The sequence below is a fragment of the Armigeres subalbatus genome, chromosome 2 (genome assembly GCF_024139115.2).
Source record: "Armigeres subalbatus isolate Guangzhou_Male chromosome 2, GZ_Asu_2, whole genome shotgun sequence".
Classification (NCBI taxonomy): domain Eukaryota; kingdom Metazoa; phylum Arthropoda; class Insecta; order Diptera; family Culicidae; genus Armigeres; species Armigeres subalbatus.
In genome coordinates this window covers 146,165,704-146,191,603 of record NC_085140.1, presented here as the reverse complement: position 1 = coordinate 146,191,603, position 25,900 = coordinate 146,165,704, and the positions used below count along the sequence as shown (strand labels likewise).

The following is a 25,900-nucleotide window of genomic DNA, read 5'->3' as shown; positions in this document are numbered from 1 at the left end:
ATGATTAGTCACTTCACACTTTTCACATTCAATAATGTTCGGACATTTTTGGCCATATGACCGTTCAGCAAACGACATTTTCGGCTTAATGACCGATTCAGCAAAACAACAATGACCTGTTCGGGAAAACGGCATTTTCAACCATACGCCAATTCGGCCAAGTGACATTTTTTACTGAATAACCTTTTCTGCCAAATGACAATTTCGACCAAACGGCTCTCTCGGACAAATGACCTATCCGATCAAACGACTTTCTCGGTCATATGACTCGCTCGGCCAAACGGCATTTTCGGCTGTATGACCCATCCGATCAAATGACATTTTCGACTAAATATTACATTTTTCAAACAAAAGACATGTTCACTCTAATGATCTATTCGACCAAATGATTTTTTCGGCCAAATGACCTGTTCGGCTGAACGTCACTTTCGGCAAAATTGCTCTTTCTGACAAAGGACCATACCATTCTCGGCCTGATAACTTTTTCGGCCAAACGTTCAGTTCGGCTAAACAAAAGTTGGCTAGATGACATTTGGCCTTATGTGTTGTTTGGTCAAGTGGCTTTCGGATAAACGACCCTTCTCTCTATAGAAAGGAAACTGATAGGCTGGGGATTCTAAATCCCGCGAGGAAGATATGCAACGTTCTTAGCATGGATATTACATGATTTAACGTGAGTGCCTCTCCAACTTGTCCAAATCATAAGCCTCTCCAACCATCATCAGGTGTAATTCCCTCACACAAATTCGCTCAAGTCCCATTATCGCACCCATTAGAAATCACCCATCCGCTACCCTCGACGAAAAACCCTCCAGCCAGGGAGGTAATCAAATCGTCATCAGATCCTGCCTGCCTGATGGATTAATCGAAATGGACCTTTTCCCGCCTGACTTAAGCGCCAGTCCGGAGTGGTGTCTGTCATTACCGTCCTACCGAACCCCGGTTGGATCCGGAGCCAGCACTGTAAACAGTACACACGTACCTACTCTAATTGAAATTTAATCTCCATTCTCCGTTGCTGCCTCGCAAATAACTGTTTGCCCGCAAAAAGGACGCACGCCGATCGTCGACGACGTCGGTCATGAATGAATGCGAATGTGAATGAATGCAAAAGCATTATTCTTCTTCCCGTCTTCTACTAAGTGAGGACAACAACTGCAGCTTAAGATAAGTTACCTGGCGTGATCTTGGCTGCACTATGGGAAATTTTAATTTGAACAAGCAACTTAATTAAAGAAGCCAGCTGTCACAGATATTCCAAACTATCCTGAGTTTTGAATTCTGAATTGTGTGTAATGATTCAATATTTTACACAAATCCAAAATTGAAATTCTTGATAAAAAAACAAATTTTGAACAAATTTTGCCCATCGGGATCTCCACAGTACCTCTCCTGACCCTAATGAATTCCAACCTGGAATCGAGCTCCGCCAGTCGGATAGTGGGGATAGTAGTGCACTTGTCGCCGTCTCAGTCTGCGGGAAAAACCGTTGCAATTGCAGAAAAAAAGGTTTAATTGCAATTTAATTGCATTACTATCACACTGCCGCAGCACCGACGCCGCCACATCGACCTCTTCCGATACCTGCCATGCCGTTCGATCGCATCGGCGGGGTAGTGCTCTGATTTGATTTCATTTTAATGGAAATTCCGTTAAGTGTCACCGCGCCTCAGCTCAGGTACCTACACGCATCCGACTCCGAATTTGTCCCTGATGGATTCCGTCGCCGGTTGGTGGCGGCGGCGACGTTGTCGCTGATCCGATAATGAAACGTCATTTGGGGCGGTGTCGCACGCACGTACGCATCATCGCCGGTCGCATCGATCGGTTGACGAGCTCTGCGGAGGGAAGAGGAAGTGATCTATTTTAGTCGGATCGAACGATTACCTCTACCTCCGTTGGACGGTCGTTGGAAGGAAGGAAGGTCAAGGAAACCATATTTGCATTTAAATCGGCTTAATGATTTCCTTTTGCATATTCTGCTCGGCTGGGATGATCTGTGCTTGAGTGGTAAGATTAGCGAACTTGAAATAAAAATCGAATCGAATGACGTCAAGTGGAATTGGCAAATAGGTTCGTAAAAATCAACCGCAGGTGGATGTCAATGCATGATGAATTTTTATTTGTTGTTGTTGCCTCCGATTGAATCACCCTTGCAGATAGCTTCTCGCGATACGCTGCTTATCGTAAAGTGTATGTATAGAAATGACAAAAAAAAGTTTCTTTTTCATTTCTCGCCAAATTTACTAAAAATAAGGAATACTTTTAGGCTTTTAGCATCACAATCACCCTCTGATCTGACTATTTCTTAATCTGTCCGCGAAGTTCCAATCCGTGTGAATCTGACCTCCTACTCTACACGACGCCCATCATATTTTCATTTCAACGTTGGTGTTCCTCGGTTGCCCCCCAACGTCAACGGGCTAACAAAAAGAACCTACGCCAGAATTCAAGTGGTTGGCCGATCGAAATAAATAGCCTTGCGCAAGTCATTCTCGATTGCAACGGAACACGGTCTTCACCATTTCCGCACGGTGCATCCAATTTGCAACACGGGTCTCTTGGTGCAGTTTCCCTTCAGTCCCATGCAAAAAAAAACCGCAAAAATGTCGTTCCGTTCGCAGGTACAAACAAACGAGACCCCCACAAGAAGAGGAAAAAAACGCACATAAAATAAACATAAAGATAATCATAATCTTTATTATAACGATATATACATGCATCTCTCCATTATTCATCCCAAATGCGGGAACTGCGCAGCGTCGTCGTTGTCGGTTTTTGTGTCCCTTCGGACCCAATGCAATTCGAAATCCGTCGTCGGCCAACGAACGTCGACGACGACGACGAGGTGGATAATTGGTATCATAGATCAATTATTTTATGTCCGCTCGGAACAAGTGAATTTGTTTATATCCCGCGCACTGTCAAAACAAGCATAATCGAACAACGGCAACAGCGAATTTGAATTTCTGCACTAATTTTTCATCCCCTCTGTCGGAGATTCGTGGGCCCGCGCAAACGAGAGTCCCGCCGCCGGATTATGCATTTATTCATGTCCCTGCGTATGTTTGGCTTTCTCCTTATTCAATTCCGCAGAGAAATTCATCCGAACTCGGACGCACATAACTGCATGAATAATCCCGTTTTCCAAATGTCATGCGACCGCGGGCCCACGGAATGATGCCGGGCGGTGGAACCTCGACGAGGGTCATATTTCTTCTTCTCACGGTCGATACACGACGTCCGCCACGCTACTCACTTTGACAATTCGTTGAAATGCTATACGGCCGAGATATTCAAGTCTTCATCCATCGATCGTCGCCCCTCTTCCGCTGGCGCGACATCGCGATACAGAACACGCTCCCCGCGTTCTGACGTTAATCCCGCAATGACAGCTGAATGACAGGAAAACAACGGGTGGAGAATTAGCATTTTTTATTTTTCACCAGAAGGTGTCATGAACCCTGGAAAACCTTCAATCTACTTCAACGCGCTCTCAACATTGTAACCGTTGATCGCCAGCGATCGCTCCAAAAACAGTAGCCGCACGGCTATTCGAACCATGTCCACTAGCCAAGGCATTCATCAGCTTCTTGGAAAACTGTGACCGCGTCCACGTTGCGGAGCAAACAACTACGACCGCAGCATAAACGTGAAATAGATAGCGACCAAGATTGAAGGAATTAAAGATCAATTAGCTGCCAGCAATTATCCCCTCAGGCGGTGCCCCAACCCCCCAAGCTCAACCCGACGACGAGCCGCGAACCAAAAACAAACAATCGCTCGGACGTATTTAGCCTGCCCAGCGCGCACGGATGGACAAAAACAGTCACAGAAATTAAATCAATCCTGAAACAGTAGCAGCACAGTCAGTGCACCGTCCACGAAGTACCTACATCATAAAAATGGTAAAAACTGCCCGCGCTCTCGCGCGTTAAGACACGAACATCTTCATGACGATCAGGACAACGACGCGACGTGGTGCGACGGAGCTCAGCGGATGATGAACGATCTTCGCGGCGCGAGTCCGCCGAGAAGCCATCTTGCGACCGAACCCAAACTGTCTCTCGGTTTTGCGCTGCTCGTTAAGGAATGCCCGCGTCGTCGAAGATGCTTCCATCGATCGAGTTTATAGTTTTGTTTGTTTAGTTTATTTTTTGCTGCAGCTGCCTCTCGATCTATTTCGCACTACGTTTGCGAACCTGCAATCGGTCAGCAACTTGATGCTAAAAAGAGAGCGAATTCTTTCGCGATCATCTGTCATCCGCTGTGGCACTGGAGATGTGCGCTGCTGCGCCGGTGATGAGGTTATTTTGCTTGAAAATTGCGCCCGGAATGGACAGAGGTGTGTTTGAAAAGAGTTTTTTTTATCTAAGGGGTTAGAGGATTTTTTTCCGAAGAAATTTGTTTTTCTCACCGATATGCTACCAACAAACAAAACTCATCTCGAAAGAAAAAAAAATAAAGCATCAATTTTTGTGTTTTCATTTTTTGACAACATGCCGTAACATAACCGTATGTCTGATTCAGAATTAATATTTTCGATAATTTCACCTGTTCGTAATTATTACTCAGATTGTTTGGAATTGTTTCTCTGTTGAACAGACAATTTTAATAAAAACCTTTAGAATTATTTATCGAACAGTTCTACTAAAAAAAAATGTCAGTTTATTTTTTACGAAAGGGTAAGAATCAAGAAAAAACTATATTGAAAAACATAATTTCGGCTCCGTAACGCTTCACGGCAAAAGAGCTTCACAAATAAACAAAATTTTAAAACAGTTTTATGGAAATCTGCAATTTGTTTTAAGTGCGACTTGACTGTACCCATCGCAGTGGCTACTCAGGGGTTGGCCAGAAGCATTCGAAATGCAGATTAATTAAGATCAAGCCTCCCGGAATCCAAATTCAAATCTACTCGCATTTTCACAAGCACTGTAATTTTTATTACTTCAGATTTGCTACGTTGATTTGAATTTGGATTCCGGGAACTGGGATAAATATTCCATTCTTGGCGTACAATATTTGGAAACCCTTGTGTAGGGATGGAATGTAAGTTCGGCACATTTTGCTACATAAGACTGAGGCTTATCTTCTGCAACTCGACGAGTGTCTCAAGATAGAAGATGATTAGAATAAGTTATAATGCCAGATAATGATTTTGCATCACATTTGGAATTTATTGACCTAATTGTTAAATACCAAATAGCTTACAGTGAGTTATTTCAAACCTCACGATTCTACCACTTGAATTGAAACAAAGTCTAACACGTGCTGATTAACTGAGATTGCTCTTCTCAACAACAAAACTTGTGAACATAGTACCACTTCCAAACAAACTGCCTTACAAAATAAATCATGGTGTGAAACGCAATAATTGACTCACGCAGCTCTTAAACGAACTACCGCGGACTAACGGACTGATTGACTCCGATCTATTCAAAACTGCAGAAAAACAAGCATCCATATCTCGCGCCGCTAGTTGTTAAACGATTGTCCGAATTATGAGATGCAAATTGACTTTGCCCGACACGAATTTTCTCTGCGTTCCGATCAGGAGTTCTCCGCATTCCGAGAAGAAGTTCTTCGATTTTTGATGAGGTATTCTCCGTGTTGCGTTAAAGATTTTTGCGGTAACATATACATAAGTAGTCCGTGTTTCGAAGAACAAATTGTTGTTTCCCGCATTCCAATAAGAAATCCGCGCTCCGAAAATAGATTATCTGAGCTCCGATAGGAAATTCTGCTTTTTCCGATAAGAATATCCCCCAATTCCAAGATGCGGACTTTCGTGTTCCAAAATCCAAAAATGCCCGAGCTAAAAGATACAAATTGGCCGAGCTGTGAGAAGGATTTTCTTCGCGTTCCAATGAAAATTTTTACGCGTTACAAATGGTCCTATTTTCGGAAAGGATTTTTCCGCGCTTTGATGTGGAATTCTCCGAGTTCCGAGAGCAATTTATCCGTGTTCTGAGAAGCAAATTGTCCGAGTTTCGAGAAGCTGTTCGTCAACCAAATTGTTTGAGTTGGAGTTGAGGAGGATTTGAAATTCTTTCTCAACGTGAGAAAATCTCTGAGCTTCGCCTTCCGAGAAGGAATTCATCAGATTGAAAGTCGTTCGCCAAGGCGCGAACAAGTATGAAACGAACAGAATGTCGGAGTTCTAAGAAGCGAACTATCCGAGTTCCGTATAGTAACGCTTGGCATTCGGGGAAAAATTGCTTAATTTGCATGAAGCAAGGAATGGCGATAAAGAGATTTCTGAGCTCCGGTAACATATAGTCCGTGTTTCGAGGAACGAATTGTTGTTTTCCGTGTTCCAATAAGATATTCTCCGCACTCCGAGTAGAAATTATCCGAGTTCCGATTGGGAATTTTGCACGTTCTGATAAGGATTTGCCCGAATTCCAAGATGCGAACTTCCGTGTTCCAAGAGCCATAAACGCTCGAGCTAGACGATACAAATTATCCGAGTTCGGAGAAGGATTTGCTTCGCGTTCCAATGAGATGTTCTACGCGCTACATGTGGCCCTAGTTTTGGAAAGGAATTCACCGCTGTGGAATTCTCCGAGTTTCGAGAGCAATTTATCCGTGTTCAGTCCTAGCTCCGAGAGCTTTCCGATAACCAAATTGTCTGAGTTCCGAGGAAGGTTTTGTTGCACGAGCAACATGCGATAACGAATCATGTCCACGTGAGAAATTCTCTGAGCTTCGCGTTCCGAGAAGGAATTGTCCGAGGTTCGAGTTCTGAGATCCAAATTGTCAGAGTTGCGAAAATTGAATTCTACAACTTCCGAGAACCAATTCGCCCTGTATCGAGATGCATGTCCGTGTTCAGAGAAAAGGATGCGCGATCCGAGAAGCAAATCATTCAATTACCGAAAAGCCAATTGTCAGATTTCCGAGATGCAAAATGTCCTGGTTACGAGATGCAAATGTCTGAGAAGGCGTTTAGATAAAAATATTAGCATTTTTATTAAAAAAATCTCTTTTTTAAGAAGGAATTAACCGATTTCCTTGATAAAATTCTTCGTTTCGGGACGCAAAATGTCGGAGCTCTAAGAAGCGAACCATCCATGTTCCATATAGTAACGCTTGGCATTCGGAGAAAAATTGCCGAGCAAGTTGGCAAGTTGGTCTAATTCCAAAAAGCAAAACTTGCGTTCCGAGAGGGAATTATCCAAGCTCCAAGAAGCATATAGTCGTTCCGAGAAGAAAATGATCCTTGTTTCGAAAAAGAATTGTGTGTATTCCAAAAAGTAAGTTCCGTTTGAATTCCGAGAAGTAAGAACGAATTTTTCACGTTCCGAGGGGGAATTGTCCAAGTTTCAAGAAAAAACATCTCGGAGTTTCGAGATGCAAGAACTGTTTGATTTAGGAGAAGCAAGCTCCGAAAGTCAAATTATCCAAGTTTTGACAGTGAATGTTTCGCCTTCCTAGGAGAGGTGTGCACCGATCAGAAAATCGGCGGCGGCGGTGTTGATCACAATTTTGTTCGGCGGCGCGGGGTTTTCGCCGTCACGCCGAAGGCCATTTTCGCCGACGTCGTGGAGATTTTCCTACGTTCGTTCCTTAAAGATTTTTTCTGCATTTTTTGCAGAATAGAATATTTTGAATTATCAGAGCTTCTCTAAATTATTTTTGAATTTTCCATGACTTTGATGTTTTGAGAATTCTTTGGAATTTCCAAGGAAACACTTAGGAATATCCAAGAAAAACAACATACGGTCGAATTGGTAATTTGGCACTCTTCCCTAACACGTAGTTTGGCTGAAATGGTCGTTTGGCCGAATAGGATATAAGGCCGGAAATGTCGTTTGGTCGAAATGGTTGTTTTGCAGGAAGGGCCTTTTGGCCGAAAATGTCATTTGGCCCAACGGCCTAATATTGATTACTGAACGACGAACATGGTCAAAATATCCACCCGTTTGGCCAAATAACATTTACGGCCAAATGGCCTTTCTGCCAAACGACCGTTTCGGCCAAACGACTTTTCCGGCCGTTTGCCTATTTCGGCTAAATAAAATTGTCGGCCAGATGGGTTACGGCCTAATGGTTTGTTCGGCTAAATCACATATTCGGCCAAACACCTTTCGGTCTCGTGACTTTCGGCCAAATGGCACTACCCGTCTTTTAGGCGAAAGTCATTCGGCGAAACCTAATTCTATTATCCGAATAAAACGTTTGTCCGAAGCGGTATTAGGTGGAAAATGGCATTTGGCCGAAAAGATAAACAGCCGAACTGGTAATTTGACCGAAAAAGTTATTTGCCCTAACAGTTCATATGGCTGATAATGTCATTTGGCCGAAATGGACGTTTGGCCGAAAAAGTCATTTAACCTAACAGATCATCTGGCCGAAAATGACGTTTCGTAGAAACGGTCGTTTGACAGAAAGAGCCATTTTCCACGAATATGTCCCATCTGCAAAACAATTATTTAGGCCAAGCTGCATTTTCTGCCAAATGACCCATTCGGCAGAACGGCTTTTTTTTGGCAAAATAACCAATTCAGCCGAACGACACTTTCAACCGAATGCCCGTTTCGGCCAAATGACTCTTTCTCCCACACGACCATTTCGGCGAATTGAGCTATTCGGCCAACTCTACTTTCGAGATGTGTGAAAACGGCTGAAAATGTCGTTTTACCGAAATGGTCAAAACATGTTCTTTTCCCATGTCTTCTTACCATTTTAACAGTGAGAAGTAAGAAAAACTTACATTTTGTCAGAGTAATGAGAAGTGAAAAAAGATAGACGCTTCTTTTCTCACTTTCAATTCATCATTTTTTACTTTTAGCAGTGAGAAGTTGAGGAATGAGCAATGAAGAGCACTATATAAGCAGTGAAAAGTGGTAAGTGAAAAGTGATATGTGAAAAATGATACGTCGCAATTTCTCACTTCTTCTTTCTCACTTCTCATTTTCACTTCACATGTCTTACTTCTCACTTCACGTTTCTCACATTCCACATTGTGACCTATTTAGCAAACGAGATTTACGTTCATATGACCCATTCGGCCGAATGACATTTCAGCCCAATGACCCAAACGACCCAAATGACAATTTCGGACAAAATGCATTTTCGACCAAAAGAACAGTTCGGCCGAATGTCCCGTTCGGTAGTATGTCGCGGAACCGTGTTACGCCTTATAATCATTTCTGCCAAACGTCAATTTCGGCCGAATGGAATTGGTTAGATGACTTTCGGCCAAACGACCTTCCCCCATCCGAGCACCACAACCTGACAGAACTATTTATGTTTTGATAAACTTTTCTGTGTATTTTTTCAACAACAACGCAACAAAACATATCTTCCAAACGAGAAATTATCGAAAAAATATTTACCCCAGCCTGATCGTTTCAAATCATTGCTAAATTTCTTGAATAATTTATAAAATGGTTCATGTCCCTGCTCAAATTTTTCCTCTAAACATCTTAATAAAAGTAGAATAATAAACATCTCCTAAACGTTCTTACCACTAGGAACAAAAATAGATCCAACACGGACTGATTGACTAAAATTTCCCCAAAACAAGCATTTTACTCGAAATAACGTTCCAGCACGCACTCACTGATGCAAATTCCTCGTATAGGTTGCAAAAAATCCAACATGGAGCTCGGCTCGCATTCTTCTCTAGATTGCATGACGGTCCAATACGCGCAACTGACAATCTTTTAGAGTAAAGAAAAAAGCCAGAATCTTTCGCCGGTTTTTCAACGAAATGCCGCAAAAATGATTCCAATTTAGCGATCAAAGTGCACACAAAATTAACTCCGCCATGAAATTTAATTTTCTTAGTCTTATGTATTCAAATCGATGAATTTTGTCTTTCCCGGCGTCTCGGCCTTTAATTTGTCCTTTTTCAAGGCCGAAACGTCGTGCAAAACAAAACTCATCGTTTTGAATACATAAGACTGAGGAAGCCAACAAAAATTCCAGAACAAATCTTCCAGCCGATCTCTCGCTCTTTAAAAAATCTAATTTAACTTTCAGATATTTCGATACAACTTATCGAACCGCAAAAAGTTGTTTGATTTTCGCGGTATGAACGACGAGTAGCTTCCCAGTGCGTCTCAGAATTTCTCTGCTGATGGAAGGCTAATGTTGTCTTCTCTTGAGCTTCTCCGTATAATGTAATTTATCTTCGACGTTTTGATTAATGACTAATCTGATCCGTTTAGCTTTTCTCTTCAGTTTGATGTAGGCTTACTCCACCTTCCCAAAGCTACGTATCCTAATATTAATGTGCATGGAAACAGCAATACTGCTCAAGTGGATCCTAAGATGGACGTTTCCCGTCAAAAAATTTAACTCGTTTTTATTGTCTCAGTCGATACTTTGACTTATTTAAGGTCAACTTTCCCACAAACAACACATTTTTGAGGCCACTAATTATTTTAAAAAAAAGTGCTTCTATAAGTGGGTATACAACCCACTATAAGAATTGGTCCAAAATCGAGAGAATAAAATTGTCCAATACGTCTGAAACATAATTTATGGCCTTAGTAAAAGAATCGATGAAGCGTTTTTTTTTAGGCAAAGGTCAATTAAAAGGTATAAATTACTTATTACTTAACAATTACTTTTTTGTAAAAAAAAACAATTATATTTACATCATAACTATTTTTAAATAGTTTCTTATTTATTTTGATTTGTTTATAGAATTAGTTTGTGGAAAACAAAATTGCGTTAATTACAATGTTTTTAGGAATATTTCACCTTTGGTTATTGTTTTCATGTCAACTCTATTATTTGCAAATAACAACTTTTGAATTTCTTCTGAAACAAAAAGTCGTGGATATCTTGCTATTCCAGAACTAAATTTGATTAAATTTACATAGTAATCTTGAGATGATTTGTATTCAATATTATCATGAAAACACCGAAAAGTTACTAAAATAGTTGTGTTTGTTGAAGTTTTGTCTTTCGCGAGTGTAAATTTTTTATACTTGTAATGCATTTCTGTATCGCTGCTTGTCATAAACAATACTGTTGATCTATCAAACTATTCTTCTACTAAAAATTGCTACTACTCAAAAAATACTACTACTCTAAACGACTCCCTCCACCCCTCTCCCCCTTACCAAGCTACTGCGAACTCGCCTAGCCCACCTAACCACACCGCAGTGCATCATCATCTGTGAGGCAATCTCTACACAATCGCAGCGCAATCGCTGATTCCACCATTGACAGCTGGAATCGCGCGCGCGCACACACGCACTCCCAGTACCTCCTGTTATGGAATTTTCGATATTATTTCTACAATTCCCCTGTTAATTCATAGAAATTTCTAATTGTGCCTTCAACGATTTTGTCCCCCGCGGCAGCCAAGCACTCCGGCTGCATTTGTTGTTGCTTGCTGTTGCCGTCACAGATTGTGCGCGGTTGTGAATATGCGCGTTTATTTACTGCAGCATGGGTCCTAATAATATTCAGAAAAGTTAAATCCTGTTGTTTTCCTAGAGCTCACAGATCCAATCAGAATTGTTTTATAACATACGCAAGTACGCTGTCTCAATAAAACAAATTGTAAAAAACTGTTTTTGCTACATTCTCTGAAAAGCAAAAAAACAGTAAATAAGGTGGGTTTTTCTTATGGCGCATACTGTAGTACCTATACGATCACCATCTCTAATTTGGCCGTGACGATCGTGGTTGCAAACGACCGATGATGGCGAAGATATAATAGCCCAACCGAGCGATCGCGCGCCTATGATACCTGTGCGATGCAACTTTGCTCAAAACCCCGCCGCCCGGTCATCGGACGGCGGACGGATGGTTCGCGTTGTGCGACATATTTGGCTGAAGTATTTCGAAACTTTCAATTATGTTGTTCATAAATCCATTCTGTCACTGGCCAGTTTGCTAATGAGCTGCGTGCCTTCTCGATTAGTCCGGCGACCGTCCGTCCGTCCGTCCGCAGACGAGGACGTTGGAAATTCCCAAACATGCCAAACAAATAGACAGCCACGGCGCAATTTACTCGGAACTTTCTCATTAATTCTTGCAATTTTACCCCGGGCTCTGTCCGTCCATTTTCAGATTCTCCAATGTCGGCTTCAAATACTACCTGGAAAGTCCCATCAGTTCGTCCCAGCGGCGAGAGGACGACCGGATAACGTACATAAACAAGGGACAATTCTACGGCATCACGCTGGAGTACATCCACGACCCGGATAAGCCCCTCAAGAGTCAGACTGTCAAGGTAAGTAAATCGGATACGATCTTCTCTAGAAGTTTAGCTGAAAGATATTCTTTCATCGATTGAACGGTTTTCGACATCGGATCATCGGAATCTGATTTGCATTATCCGCTGGGATCGTTCCACGCCGAAAGTAATCGGAGATGTCACATTCAATTGAAAGCATTATCTGTTCGATCCTTTTCTTGCACCCATCAACCCTTCCTTGGCTTGCCGACGACGCTGAACAAATTTCCCTTCCAATCGTCACCCTTTATCTAACGAAAAAAAAGTATCTTCTTTCTCGCACTTCGTCACGTGATTGTATTTTCCCTCTTATCATGGTTCAGTAGCATTCAGAAATCTAACGAAATGCATACCTGTAACAAATAACGGCGAACCCCTTTTCCTGAAAGAATATTTCCGCATACTCATCCCATCTGGGAATCGTCATCCATCCATCCGTTGCGGATTCACTGCGCTCCTCCTGCCCCGGATCCTGTTTTCATAATTTCGGCAAATGACTTTAACTCACCGGCTCGAGAAGAGGTGTTAGACATCGCGTGAACCAGTTAGTCCTGTTTTTTTGGGATCTCCTCAACAACAAGTGCACTCTTCTGCTCGCGCTGGCTGGTCCATTACCTTCATCATTGCGTCGCGCCCCGTTGGCGGCCTTGACCTGGTGCCCGCTTTTCTTCCGGCAACAGCGACACCACACCGCTGCGATGGTGCTGTGCTCCTGTTTCGTGTGATTAATCGCATCATCGCCGACCAGCCACCTTCGCAGTCAGTCAGTGGGGTAAGGTAAGACCGTCCTGGCCGCACGCTGCTCTCTCAGCACCGAGTCCGCCAGTCGGTGGAAGCAGGAAAAACTCGTTTCCAGAAATTCTGGTTTGAACATTTTCGTACATCACCGCGGCGGTTGCCGCCGCCGCCGCCTTAGCTGCGACCGAGAGATGATCACGTACCGGCGACGCAGCACACCGGCAGACCCTGACTTTGACATCGAAAGAATGTGTCTTGTTGGCACCCAGCTCTAGTAGTAGATGCAGCCTTACGGCCGGCGGCGGCACGGCAACCGAACGTGCGTAGAAAATTCCATTCTCGGACCGTACCGAAATCGAACGGTCGTCGGCGGTAAAGTTCCGTTGCCGCGGAAATTTATTCCAACCACTTTCGGGCAAAACTGGTTCGTGACTATCGGCAGGCAGGCGGTGTGGTACCTACTCTAAGAAGGAGGCACTTGTGTACTGTAGGGTGCGTTATTAAATCATCAGCCGCGTCACATAACCGCAATGTGCCTCCAAGGGACCGTGACCGGTATGGAGGAACTGTTGAGACCGAACTAAAAAGGTGCAAATCGAGACACCCGCGCAATTCGATTTTTGCCTTCTTTGGGTCGCTTACGATTGCGTCATTGTGAACGATATGATGGAAAGAAACCAAGAAATGCAATCGTTGGGTACAAAAAGACCATCTGAAAACTGAATCCAGGGCTGACAAAAGTCATTCTCGTCGTATGAAGAAAGCGAAAAAAAATAGTCTTCGTCACAACATTGCACGACGCAACACCTATTCGTTTTCTTCACACCGCATGCGTACCACGACGATAGTCCCGCAACCAAAAGTTATGACGATTTTTGTCGTCACTTCTTCACACAATTGATTGTACGTCATTATAGACGGACTGGTTAAAAACATAATGGAGTCTCAAATAAACAAATAGTAGGAACTTTGGTAGCATAAATATATCAATAACATTCATAACGCATTCATACGTCACTTCAAACTAATTTTTACAAAGGATTAATAAAAATCTTCGCATGGCAGCTGCCGTTTGAAGAATAACGGTATGAAGTCTTCGTTCTTCGATGTCGTCATGACGATTTGGTTACACGACGAAAGCTAACGTCGTGCGCGTCGTTGACGATGTGTGGAGTAGCAATGAAGACACTGCACCTCGTCGCTACTGTGGCATTTCGTGCTATGACGATGACTATTGTCAGCCCTGACTGAATCAATTCAATTGCAATCAATTGCTTAACATCCAAACATCTCATTGATCTCATTGATGTTCCAAAAGAAGTCAAATTCAAGGTTTTTGAATCAATTTAAATGTAACAAAGAACACAGTTCGGGTACTTATTCAAACGAATGTACATGAATTTGTAAACAAAGATTCAAACAACTATTTGTCCAATCTGATGGCACTGCTACGCATATCATCACCACAGGCAGGTAGAGGACGGCTTCGGCTACCTGTTGGTGGTGTTGGTTTGCGTAAGAGTGCCATCAGATTGAACAGATCGACATGTAAATCGTTGTTTATAAAATCACATACGTCCTTTTAAATAAGTATTCGACAAAGAACAAAGAACCAGGAGGGTCCCGTAGCGTAGTTAGCTACACGTTCGCCTTTCAAGCGAATGGTCATGGGTTCGATTCCCAGCCCCTCCACCAAAACCCTCGTCAGTCGCCGGATGTGCAGCCTATGCGGTGGCGTATTGGGGTGCACGCCTCACCGTCACGGCTGCCTGATGACGACTGACAACTTGTTCTTCTCGGAGGCATTACTCCAACGTTACCCGGATAAATGGCAACCGGACAATGCAACGATCATTGGATACACGACATGGACAAAACGAACACAATAGACTCACGACGAGATAGACCAGCAATGACAACAACAATGAATAATGGGAAAAAATCTAAAAATAGATTCTGTGCCGATTCTGGCTGCAGAATACCACAGTAGATCTCGGCACAGTAGCGGTTAAGTAACACAGAGTGCCTATCAAATAAATAAAGGAAAAAAAAAGAACAAAGAACAAAGAACAAAGAACAAAGAACAAAGAACAAAGAACAAAGAACAAAGAACAAAGAACAAAGAACAAAGAACAAAGAACAAAGAACGTAGCACACAAAGAACAAAGAACAAAGAACAAAGAACAAAGAACAAAGAACAAAGAACAAAGAACAAAGAACAAAGAACAAAGAACAAAGAACAAAGAACAAAGAACAAAGAACAAAGAACAAAGAACAAAGAACAAAGAACAAAGAACAAAGAACAAAGAACAAAGAACAAAGAACAAAGAACAAAGAACAAAGAACAAAGAACAAAGAACAAAGAACAAAGAACAAAAAAACAAACAACAAAAAAAAAAGAACAAAAAAAAAAGAACAAAAAAAAAAAAACAAAAAACAAAGAACAAAGAACAAAGAACAAAGAACAAAGAACAAAGAACAAAGAACAAAGAACAAAGAACAAAGAACAAAGAACAAAGAACAAAGAACAAAGAACAAAGAACAAAGAACAAAGAACAAAGAACAGAAGAACAGAAGAACAGAAGAACAGAAGAACAAAGAACAAAGAACAAAGAACAAAGAACAAAGAACAAAGAACAAAGAACAAAGAACAAAGAACAAAGAACAAAGAACAAAGAACAAAGAACAAAGAACAAAGAACAGATTATTCTGAAATTTCTTCGAAAATTCTACGGAATATCGTTGGGAAATATTTCGGAATTTCCTCGGGAATGTCTTCGGAATTTCCTCGGGAATTTCTTCGGAATTTCCTCGATAAATTATTCGGAATTTCCTCGGGAAATTCTTCTTCGAAATTTCCCCGGAAAATTCTTCCGAATTTCCTCGGAAAATTCATCGGAATTTCCTCGGGAAATACTTTGGAATTTCTAAGAGAAATCCTTTGGAAATTCCTCGGTAAATTCTTCGGAATTTCTTTGAAAATTCTTCGGAATTTTCTCGGGAAATTCTTCGAAATTTCATCGGAAAATTCTTCGGAAATTCATCTGGAAATATTTTGGAATTTCCTCCGGAATGTCTTCGGAATTACCTCAGGAATTTCTTCGGAATTTTCTCGGGATATTCTTCGGAATTTTCTCGGGATATTCTTCGGAATTTCATCGGGATATTCTTCGGAATTTCATCGAGAAATTTTTCGGAATTTCCTCGGGAATGTCTTCGGAATTTCCTCGGAAAATTCTTGGGAATTCCCTCGGGAAATTGTTCGGAATTTCCTCGGAAAATTCTTCGGAATTTCCTCGGAAAATTCTTCGGAATTTCCTCGGGAAATTCTTTGGAATTTCCTCGGGAAATTCTTCGGAATTTCCTCGGGAAATTCTTCGGAATTTCCTCGAAATTCTTCGAATTTCCTCGAAAATTCTTCGAATTTCATCGGGAAATTCTTCGGAATTTCCTCGAAATTCTTCGAATTTCTCGAAATTCTTCGAATTTCCTCGAAATTCTTCGAATTTCCTCGGGAAATTCTTCGAATTTCCTCGAAATTCTTCGAATTTCCTCGAAATTCTTCGAATTTCCTCGAAATTCTTCGAATTTCCTCGGGAAATTCTTCGGAATTTCCTCGGGAAATTCTTCGGAATTTCCTCGGGAAATTCTTTGGAATTTCCTCGGGAAATTCTTTGGAATTTCCTCGGGAAATTCTTTGGAATTTCCTCGAAGCATGGAAGCTTTCTTCTACGTGCATCGGAAGCCTTCTTTCAAGAGGCTCGGAAGCCTCCTTTCAAGAGGCTCGGAAGCCTCCTTTCAAGAGGCTCGGAAGCCTCCTTTCAAGAGGCTCGGAAGCCTCCTTTCAAGAGGCTCGGAAGCCTCCTTTCAAGAGGCCCGGAAGCCTCCTTTCAAGAGGCTCGTAAGCCTCCTTTCAAGAGGCTCGGAAGCCTCCTCTCAAGAGGCCCAAGCCTCCTTCAAGAGGCCCGAAGCCTCCTTCAAGAGGCCCGGAAGCCTCCTTCAAGAGGCTCAGAAGCCTCCTTTCAAGAGGCTCGGAAGCCTCCTTTCAAGAGCTCAAGCCTCCTTTCAAGAGGCCTGGAAGCCTCCTTCAAGAGGCCTGGAAGCCTCCTTCAAGAGGCCCGAATCCTCCTTTCAAGAGGCCTGGAACTCCTCCTTCAAGAGGCCCGGAAGCCTCCTTCAAGAGGCCGGAAGCCTCCCTTCAAGAGGCTCTGAAGCCTCCTTTCAAGAGGCCTGGAAGCCTCCTCAAGAGGCCTGGAAGCCTCCTTCAAGAGGCTCGGAAGCCTCCTTTCAAGAGGCTCGGAAGCCTCCTTCCAAGAGGATCGGAAGCCTCCCTCCAAGAGGCACGGAAGCCTTCTTCCAAGAGGCTCAAAAGCCTTCTTCCAAGAGTTTCGGAAGCCTCCTTCCAAGAGGATCGGAAGCCTCCTTCCAAGAGGATCGGAAGCCTCCTTCCAAGAGGTTCGGAAGCCTCCTTCCAAGAGGCTCGGAAGCCTCCCTCCAAGAGACTCGGAAGCCTCCTTCCAAGAGGCTCGGCTCCTTCTTTCAAGGGGCTCGGAAGCCTTCTTTCAAGAGGTCCAGATGTCTCATTTCAAGAAGCTCGGAAGCATCTTTTTGAGAGGCTCGAATTTCTCCTTCAAATGGGTTCAGGAGTCTCATTCAAGAAGCTCGAAAGCCATTTTTCAAAAGCCTCTGAAGCCTCCACAAATGCTCCACAAGAGCTGTTTTTCATATATTTTACGAGTTACGCTTATTTTCATTTACAGTGGAAAAAAGGGGTACCCCCCTACCTCCTCAGTTGTCCACATACTATACTGATAGCTCCCTAACTAAATATATTGGATTTCTAGAGAAAAAAAAACCATCAGAAAAAAATTTCTTTGAAAATGTTGACCCTTTTCATAATTCTTCATAATTTCGCTAATTCTGCGACGATAAAGATTTTCATCAGAAGATGAAAATGTCTGTTTACATTATGTTAATATTGTCGGATACTTCAATGTCGAATGTAATTAATGTATTTGTGAATAGACTTTATTGCCAAAGCTTATTAGCAGATGAAAATTTCTGTTTACGTTGAGTTAATGTCGCACTAGTTCGGGCAGTACATTGTCGCCAGGATTAGTGGATATGTAAAAGGGCCTCCTTTCAAGAGGCTCGGAAGCCTCCTTTCAAGAGGCTCGGAAGCCTCCTTTCAAGAGGCTCGGAAGCCTCCTTCCAAGAGGATCGGAAGCCTCCCTCCAAGAGGCTCGGAAGCCTTCTTCCAAGAGGCTCAAAGCCTTCTTCCAAGAGTTCGGAAGCCTCTTCCAAGAGGATCGGAAGCCTCCTTCCAAGAGGATCGGAAGCCTCCTTCCAAGAGGTTCGGAAGGCTCCTTCCAAGAGGCTCGGAAGCCTCCTCCAAGAGACTCGGAAGCCTCCTTCCAAGAGGCTCGGCCTTCTTCTTTCAAGGGGCTCGGAAGCCTCCTTTCAAGAGGTCCAGATGTCTCATTTCAAGAAGCTCGGAAGCATCTTTTTGAGAGGCTCGAATTTCTCCTTCAAATGGGTTCAGGAGTCTCATTCAAGAAGCTCGAAAGCCATTTTTCAAAAGCCTCTGAAGCCTCCACAAATGCTCCACAAGAGCTGTTTTTCATATATTTTACGAGTTACGCTTATTTTCATTTACAGTGGAAAAAAGGGGTACCCCCCTACCTCCTCAGTTGTCCACATACTATACTGATAGCTCCCTAACTAAATATATTGGATTTCTAGAGAAAAAAAAACCATCAGAAAAAAATTTCTTTGAAAATGTTGACCCTTTTCATAATTCTTCATAATTTCGCTAATTCTGCGACGATAAAGATTTTCATCAGAAGATGAAAATGTCTGTTTACATTATGTTAATATTGTCGGATACTTCAATGTCGAATGTAATTAATGTATTTGTGAATAGACTTTATTGCCAAAGCTTATTAGCAGATGAAAATTTCTGTTTACGTTGAGTTAATGTCGCACTAGTTCGGGCAGTACATTGTCGCCAGGATTAGTGGATATGTAAAAGGGCCATCCCATTCAATATCAAATATCTATCAAAAGCGCTTTTGCTTCGCGGTGTTTATTCAAAGCGGAACTTTCGTCATGGAACGCTTTGATGGAGCAGAAATGCGCGCGCTTTACTCTTCTCTTTCGATTTTGTTCCGATCGCGCTCTCTTCACCGAGTCGCGCATGCGCTGTTTGAACCGGTTCTCGATAGGCACCAAACCGTGCACTGCAAGCGAAGAACGCTTTGACACGGACACGGCAGGTATTTTCGTCTGTTCGTCATAGTCTCGAAAACCAATAAAAGAGACGCTTTTTTGTAAAACTCATACGTACCAAATCGTAAGCTCAGGTGAAACGTTCTGCTATAGTGGAGTTCTAGCAAATGTACGTTGCTTTCGTTGGTTTTAGCCCCTATGACGATGGACGGAAATACCTGCCGTGTCCCTACCTATACATCGCCGATTGCGGTTAGAGCAGATGATTCACACATAAAAAATAATACATGTATGATGCATGGCAAAGCGTTTTCGGCTGAAAGTTCCGTGTTGAAACAACATGTGGTGTCGGTGGGTGGGTCGTAGAGAAAAATATAACGCGTCCCCATCGCAGAATTTGGTTGCCTCACATCACATGCCGCCTATAAAAATCCATGCATATTTTCCGTTTATGTAGGTATCTAATTGTCGAATTTGCATAAAGCATCCACCAATTCACCACATAATTCAAATACATGTTTGGATTATAAAGACAAGAGATCTATCGAGAGTTTAAATGTATAAGATAAAATTGCCACCTGTGCACAGGTTGCACATGCGGACGTGACGCCTCTGTTTCAAGGGGCTCGGAAGCCTTCTTTCAAGAGGCTCGGAAGCCTCCTTCCAAGAGGCTCGGAAGCCTCCTTCCAAGAGGCTCGGAAGCCTCCTTCCAAGTGGCTCGGAAGCCTCCTTCCAAGAGGCTCGGAAGCCTCCTTCCAAGAGGCTCGGAAGCCTCCTTCCAAGAGGCTCGGAAGCCTCCTTCCAAGAGGCTCGGAAGCCTCCTTCCAAGAGGCTCGGAAGCCTCCTTCCAAGAGGCTCGGAAGCCTCCTTCCAAGAGGCTCGGAAGCCTCCTTCCAAGAGGCACGCAGCCCCCCCCCCAAGCTGCTCGGAAGCCCCCCTCCAAGAGGCTCGGAAGCCTCCTTCCAAGAGGCTCGGAAGCCTCCTTCCAAGAGGCTCGGATACCTTCTTCCAAGAGGCTCAAAAGCCTTCTTCCAAGAGTTTCGGAAGCCTCCTTCCAAGAGGATCGGCAGCCTCCTTCCAAGAGGATAGGAAGCCTCCTTCCAAGAGGATCGGAAGCCTCCTTCCAAGAGGTCTGGAAGGCTCCTTCCAAGAGGCTCTGGAAGCCTCCTCCAAGAGGTTCGGAAGGCTCCTTCCAAGAGGCTCGGAAACCTTCTTTCAAGGGGCTCGGAAGCCTTCTTTCAAGGGGCTCGGAAGCCTCCTTTCAAGAGGTCCAGATGTCTTCTTTCAAGAGGTCCAGATGTCTCATTTCAAGAAGCTCGGAAGCATCTTTTTGAGAGGCTCGAATTTCTCATCCAAAGGGGCTCAAGAGTCTCATTTCAAGAACCTCGAAAGCCATCTTTTAAAAGCCTCTGAAGCCTCCACAAATGCTCCACAAGAGCTGTTTTTCATATATTTTACGAGTTACGCTTATTTTCATTTACAGTGAAAAAAATAGGGGGTACCTCAACGAATCTAAAAGTTCGAAGGGGTACCTCTCAGAAAAAAGATTGGGAACCGCTGCTATATGTAATTCACTTATTTTCGGTATGTGATGATCAGATAAAATAAATTTCAAAAATAAAGATAAAAAAAAACTTATTTTCTTATATATAGTCAGACCATTTCGACCCATGTACAGTACTTCATCTATTTAGTTCATAGCAAAACGCCCATTGCTTAGCATGTCTTCTTCTTCTTCTTATTGGCATTACATCCCTACACTGGGACAGAGCCGCCTCGCAGCTTAGTGTTAATTAAGCACTTCCACAGTTATTAACTGCGAGGTTTCTAAGCCAAGTTACCATTTTTGCATTCGTATATCATGAGGCTAACACGATGATACTTTTATGCCCAAGGAAGTCGAGACAATTTCCAATCCGAAAATTGCCTAGACCGGCACCGGGAATCGAACCCAGCCACCCTCAGCATGGTCTTGCTTTATAGCCGCGCGTCTTACCGCACGGCTAAGGAGGGCCCTGCACGTAATCGATTCGAAATATAAGGTTCGTGTCGATCTCCTTCAGAATATCTTGCATCAAGACTACAGAGAATAATAAAAGTTTTAAAAAAAATCATGCTTTCCTTCCGTTGCACAGATCGACGTCAAAGATTAATCCGTAAAATGTTGGTTCGAATGTCGAAATCCAATTTGTACTTCAAACCCTTTCCTGAAACTCATTGCCATTCCCAGTGGCGGCAGTCAGTGACGCATTCCAGCTGAAGCACCAATCAAAATGATACAGTTCCAATTTCATCGTTTCCTCGACAATATTTTTTTCATGTCCTCAACGTCGTCGTCGTCATCGTATTTCATAGCCTCGTAATTTATCATTATTCCGTCGGAAGCAAAGGAGGGCACCACGTTCCCAATCCGCTGCTAAAACTCCTTGGGGGATGTTGAGTGATGCTGCAGCAGCATCTATGGGATAACCCTTTGCCGGAGTTTGAAATTTGCATATAACGATTCATAAGAAGCAGATGCCCTCTAAAACAAACATTTTCTCTTCCTCTTCTGACAAGATAGACTTACGAGCGTAATGCTTGGGACTTGGTAGACGGGATTCGCTGGGTGCGATTCTGATCTGCTTTTGCGACGACGACGCGAGCAATTGTCTGGAACTTCCACCCCATAGGAAGTAGCGATCCATCCGTTTCGATTTTTTTTCATATGCTGATTTGCGATGCTCATCAACGCTCTTTTCGTGAGTATCCTTTTTCACAAAAGAAGCGACGGGCTCGAAGGATGGGAGAAAAAAGACGCACTGCTTCCAGGGAACCACCACCGGGAGTAATTATTCATTTTCACAATAAAAATATTTAAATTCTACACCATTCAATCGATGGGTTGATTGTTTGTTTGTTTGATAACCTGGAAAAAGATCCTTCTGGCGGGGAGACGAGCGCATCATTCTCTGCTGGATGTTTTATGCATAGTGTGTTTGCTTTATCTTAGCTATTCATAGGAATGTCTGTTTGGAAGCGTTGCCGGAGGCGTTACAGGCAGCGTCATCTGCAGTGGGAACTGATTCTCAGCGCCGCGCCAAACTTTGTTCCATCTTGTTACTTCCATCAGGATGTAAGATTAACATTATGTTTCGATCAGGCAAGTTCAAAACTGTTTTTTTTTTTGAATCACCAGAGAAACCAACGGTACTTAAACTGATTTCAAATGAGACTCATATTTGATTGAATCTTATTTATTTGATTAAAAATTATCAATATCATCGCCATAGAATTGCCGTTTTTTCGCACCCTTTCATTTTAATTGCACTCTGAATCGAACCGTGCCCGAAGAGGGCGCTGCGTTCTGCGTTGTTGCGTGGCATCATGGCTGTTCCGAATGTGAGCGTTGTCCGCTGCACGCGGCCATCCGGACAAACCGACCATTCGATGAAAATTATTAATTGCCATACGATGGCACACCACCACACACCGGTCAGAGCAGCGTGTGTAACTGGCAAAAGTTTAGCTAATAAAACATAAAAATATTAAAGAAGAAACATTTTTCAAAACTGCCCAGGGAGAAATGTCAGCCGAACCGGGACCAGATGCTGGGTCCCATCTCGCATGTCTCGTCTCGCGTGGTCAGTCCGTGTAGGCAGACGAGCGACAAGCGCACGTGGAAACGCGGCGAAGGGGGAAAACCGGAGGCGAAACGCGAATGGAAAACGCTCAGAGACACAAACGACACAAAAAGGAAGGAAAGCTATCTTCTAACTGTAAACGCAGAAAACATAGTGCAATTTTAATTAAGATTTATATCTCAAAATGCCTTGTTTGTAATGTATCTATATCTTTTAACTATTAGTCAGTTTACTTATTTATAATAATTATTTTCTCTCGTCTCGCGTCTGCGTCTTCTCCATGTGGATTGTCAGTCCGTCTTCGGTGTCAGTCGTTGGCACTTCGATGGTCGAGGATGTAGCTGGGGTGGGTTGTTAATTGTTGATTGACTTTTTTACATGACTGTTCATATTGAGGAGGTGCCGATTGTGAGTGCGAATATTCGAAGAGGCGTTATCAGCAGAAATTATCAACCCATCGTTTGTATTCCACGATTCAATCCGAAAAGTATCCACTTGATGAACTATTGGATCGATTCAATGGTCTATCTAAGCCACAATCCAATTTTTAACCCGATCTTTGATTGAATTATCGCAACCCATGATCCACTCCGAGGTTTCTGATTGATTACCCACGCAACGCTTCTGACCGTGTTGTTGTGTTTTTGTGTCGCACTTTGACAACGCTGCTGCCGTCGTCCTCGAGTGATATTTTTGCCACTCTTCGGTAGCCTTTTTTTATAAGAATCGGCGGCTTATATCACACGCTTGCTGACGCGGCCTCCACTTGTATGAACCGCGAAGACGTACAGACTCTCCTTTTTCTTATCGTATTTTAATGCTACTTAACTTGTGTAGCAGTGTAAACAGAATTTATGACAATTTTGCAAATTGTTTGATTTTTCGTTCTTTTGTTCAGAATTTGAAACATGTATTGATATTTAATTTCTATATTCTGATTGACACAGGGGATCCTGTTCCATCCTCCGTCTCACGATTACAAATTCATCTCATCTCGAAATCGCTGGCAACTCTGGTCGCAAGGCTTGCCCGATCCCATCTCTAGGTGAAACGCGCGCAGGTTGTTAACCGACTGCAAGCCTGCACACCGAGCGCGAAATCTCGCCGAGATCGCTGATTATATCGCTCCCCCTGTTCCATCGCTCGCCACCACTTATCGGACACTGTCCCTCGCCCTGCGGTGGTGCGTGGTGGTAATTTTCCCCCCACTTTTCTTGCACGTCCGACGACTGTTGCAGGCTGGCTCGGTTACGGATGCTTGCGCGCCAAAGCGACCGTGTAAAACGCGATTTTCCGGCGCACTGCACTCTTCTGGCGTGCGAAGGGCTGCTCCACTGCCGCTGACGACGGGAGACAACGTAGACCGTTAAATGCAGACCGAGTCGTCTTCGTTTGCAGTTGCCAGCTGTGATGTCGAAGATTATAAAATAATTAATCTTTAAGTAAATATTTAAATTAGATTGAACCGAGAGCGGAAGAATTTCATTCAAGATGTGTACCAACCGATCGGCAACGTACCCATCTCTCGCGTCCTGTGTGTAGTGTGCTGTTTTTTCGTGCTGAAGTTAATTTGTCATCTCCGCTGCTTCCCTGACGGCTAAGAACGTTGAATTTGCCGAGAGGATGTTGGGATTGGGACACGCACTCGACGAATCGATGCCCGCCGATATGTTTGTGAGTGGTGCGTTGCGCATGAGTTAGCTGTTTATCAGATACGATCAATCATCCACCGCGATGACAGCGCACGAAAGGAAAAGGGTGCTGACTGGCTGTTGCCGGGGCTTGTAAAACCGTCAAGTTACGTGTTCTGGTGTGTGCGATTGAAGGTTATGAATGATTGGGTCGCGCTGGGGTTGTTTTCAATTTCGATGGGGTTTCAAATTTTACATGCTTCAACGAATGTGATCCAAATAAGGAGTCTGTGGAAATCATTGCATGAAGACAAATGCTCCAACTAAGACCTTGCGATGGGGCAGAGTGGAAATAGTTGCACTATTTTGACTCAAGGGCTATGAGGTTGAGGTCAACCATTGGGGCAGACATAATAATTAAATCAAGTGGGTTTTGATTGATCGAATGGATGAATTTTCCATGAATATTCAGATGAACTTCCCGTGGCAGTTTCGATGAACCTGTCGTGCAAATTCATCCAGAATTATTGTCTCATGGAAATTCGAAATAATTTCCCGCGGAAATACGAATGAATTTCCCGTAAATATTCGAAAGAATTTCCCATGGAGATTCGAATGAATATCCACTGAAAATTCGAATGAATTTTCCGTGGAAACTCGAATAAATTCCCCGTGGAAATTCGAATAAATGTCCCGAGGAAATTCGAATGAATTTCTCGAAGAAATTCGAATGAATTTCCCGAGGAAATTCGAATGAATTTCCCGAGGAAATTCGAATGAATTTTCCGAGGAAATTCGAATGAATTTCCCGAGGAAATTCGAATGAATTTCCCGAGGAAATTCGAATGAATTTCCCGAGGAAATTCGAATGAATTTCCCGAGGAAATTCGAATGAATTTCCCGAGGAAATTCGAATGAATTTCCCGAGGAAATTCAAATGAATTTCCCGAGGAAATTCAAATGAATTTCCCGAGGAAATTCAAATGAATTTCCCGAGGAAATTCGAATGAATTTCCCGAAAAAAATCGATTGAATTTCCCGAGGAAATTCGAATGGATTACGCCTGGAAATTCGAATGAATTTCGCCTGGAAATTCGAATGAATTTCGCCTGGAAATTCGAATGAATTTCGCCTGGAAATTCGAATGAATTTCCCCTGGAAATTCGAATGAATTTCCCCTGGAAATTCGAATGAATTTCCCCTGGAAATTCGAAATCATTCGAATTTCCCGAGGAAATTTGAATGAACTTCCCGAGGAAATTTGAATGAACTTCCCGAGGAAATTCGAATAAATTTCCCGAGGAAATTTGAATGAATTTCCCAAGGAAATTCGAATGAATTTCCCGAGGAAATTCGAATGAATTTTCCGAGGAAATTCGAATGAATTTTCCGAGGAAATTCGAATGAATTTCCCGAGGATTTTCGAATGAATTTCCTGAGGAAATTCGAACGAATTTCCCGAGGAAACTCGA

General features: G+C 43.0%; 1 protein-coding gene across 5 annotated transcripts in view; it reads left to right on the top strand.

Annotated features, from left to right (window-relative positions):
• The window catches only part of LOC134210975 (protein grainyhead), a 704,499-nt gene that overhangs the window by 595,383 nt on the left and 83,216 nt on the right, over positions 1 to 25,900 (top strand). For all 5 annotated transcript variants that reach the window (XM_062687440.1, XM_062687441.1, XM_062687439.1 and 2 more), the window contains one exon: positions 12,043 to 12,205. In XM_062687440.1, the coding sequence (XP_062543424.1) occupies positions 12,043 to 12,205 (163 nt within the window). The remainder of the gene's footprint in view (positions 1 to 12,042; positions 12,206 to 25,900) is intronic.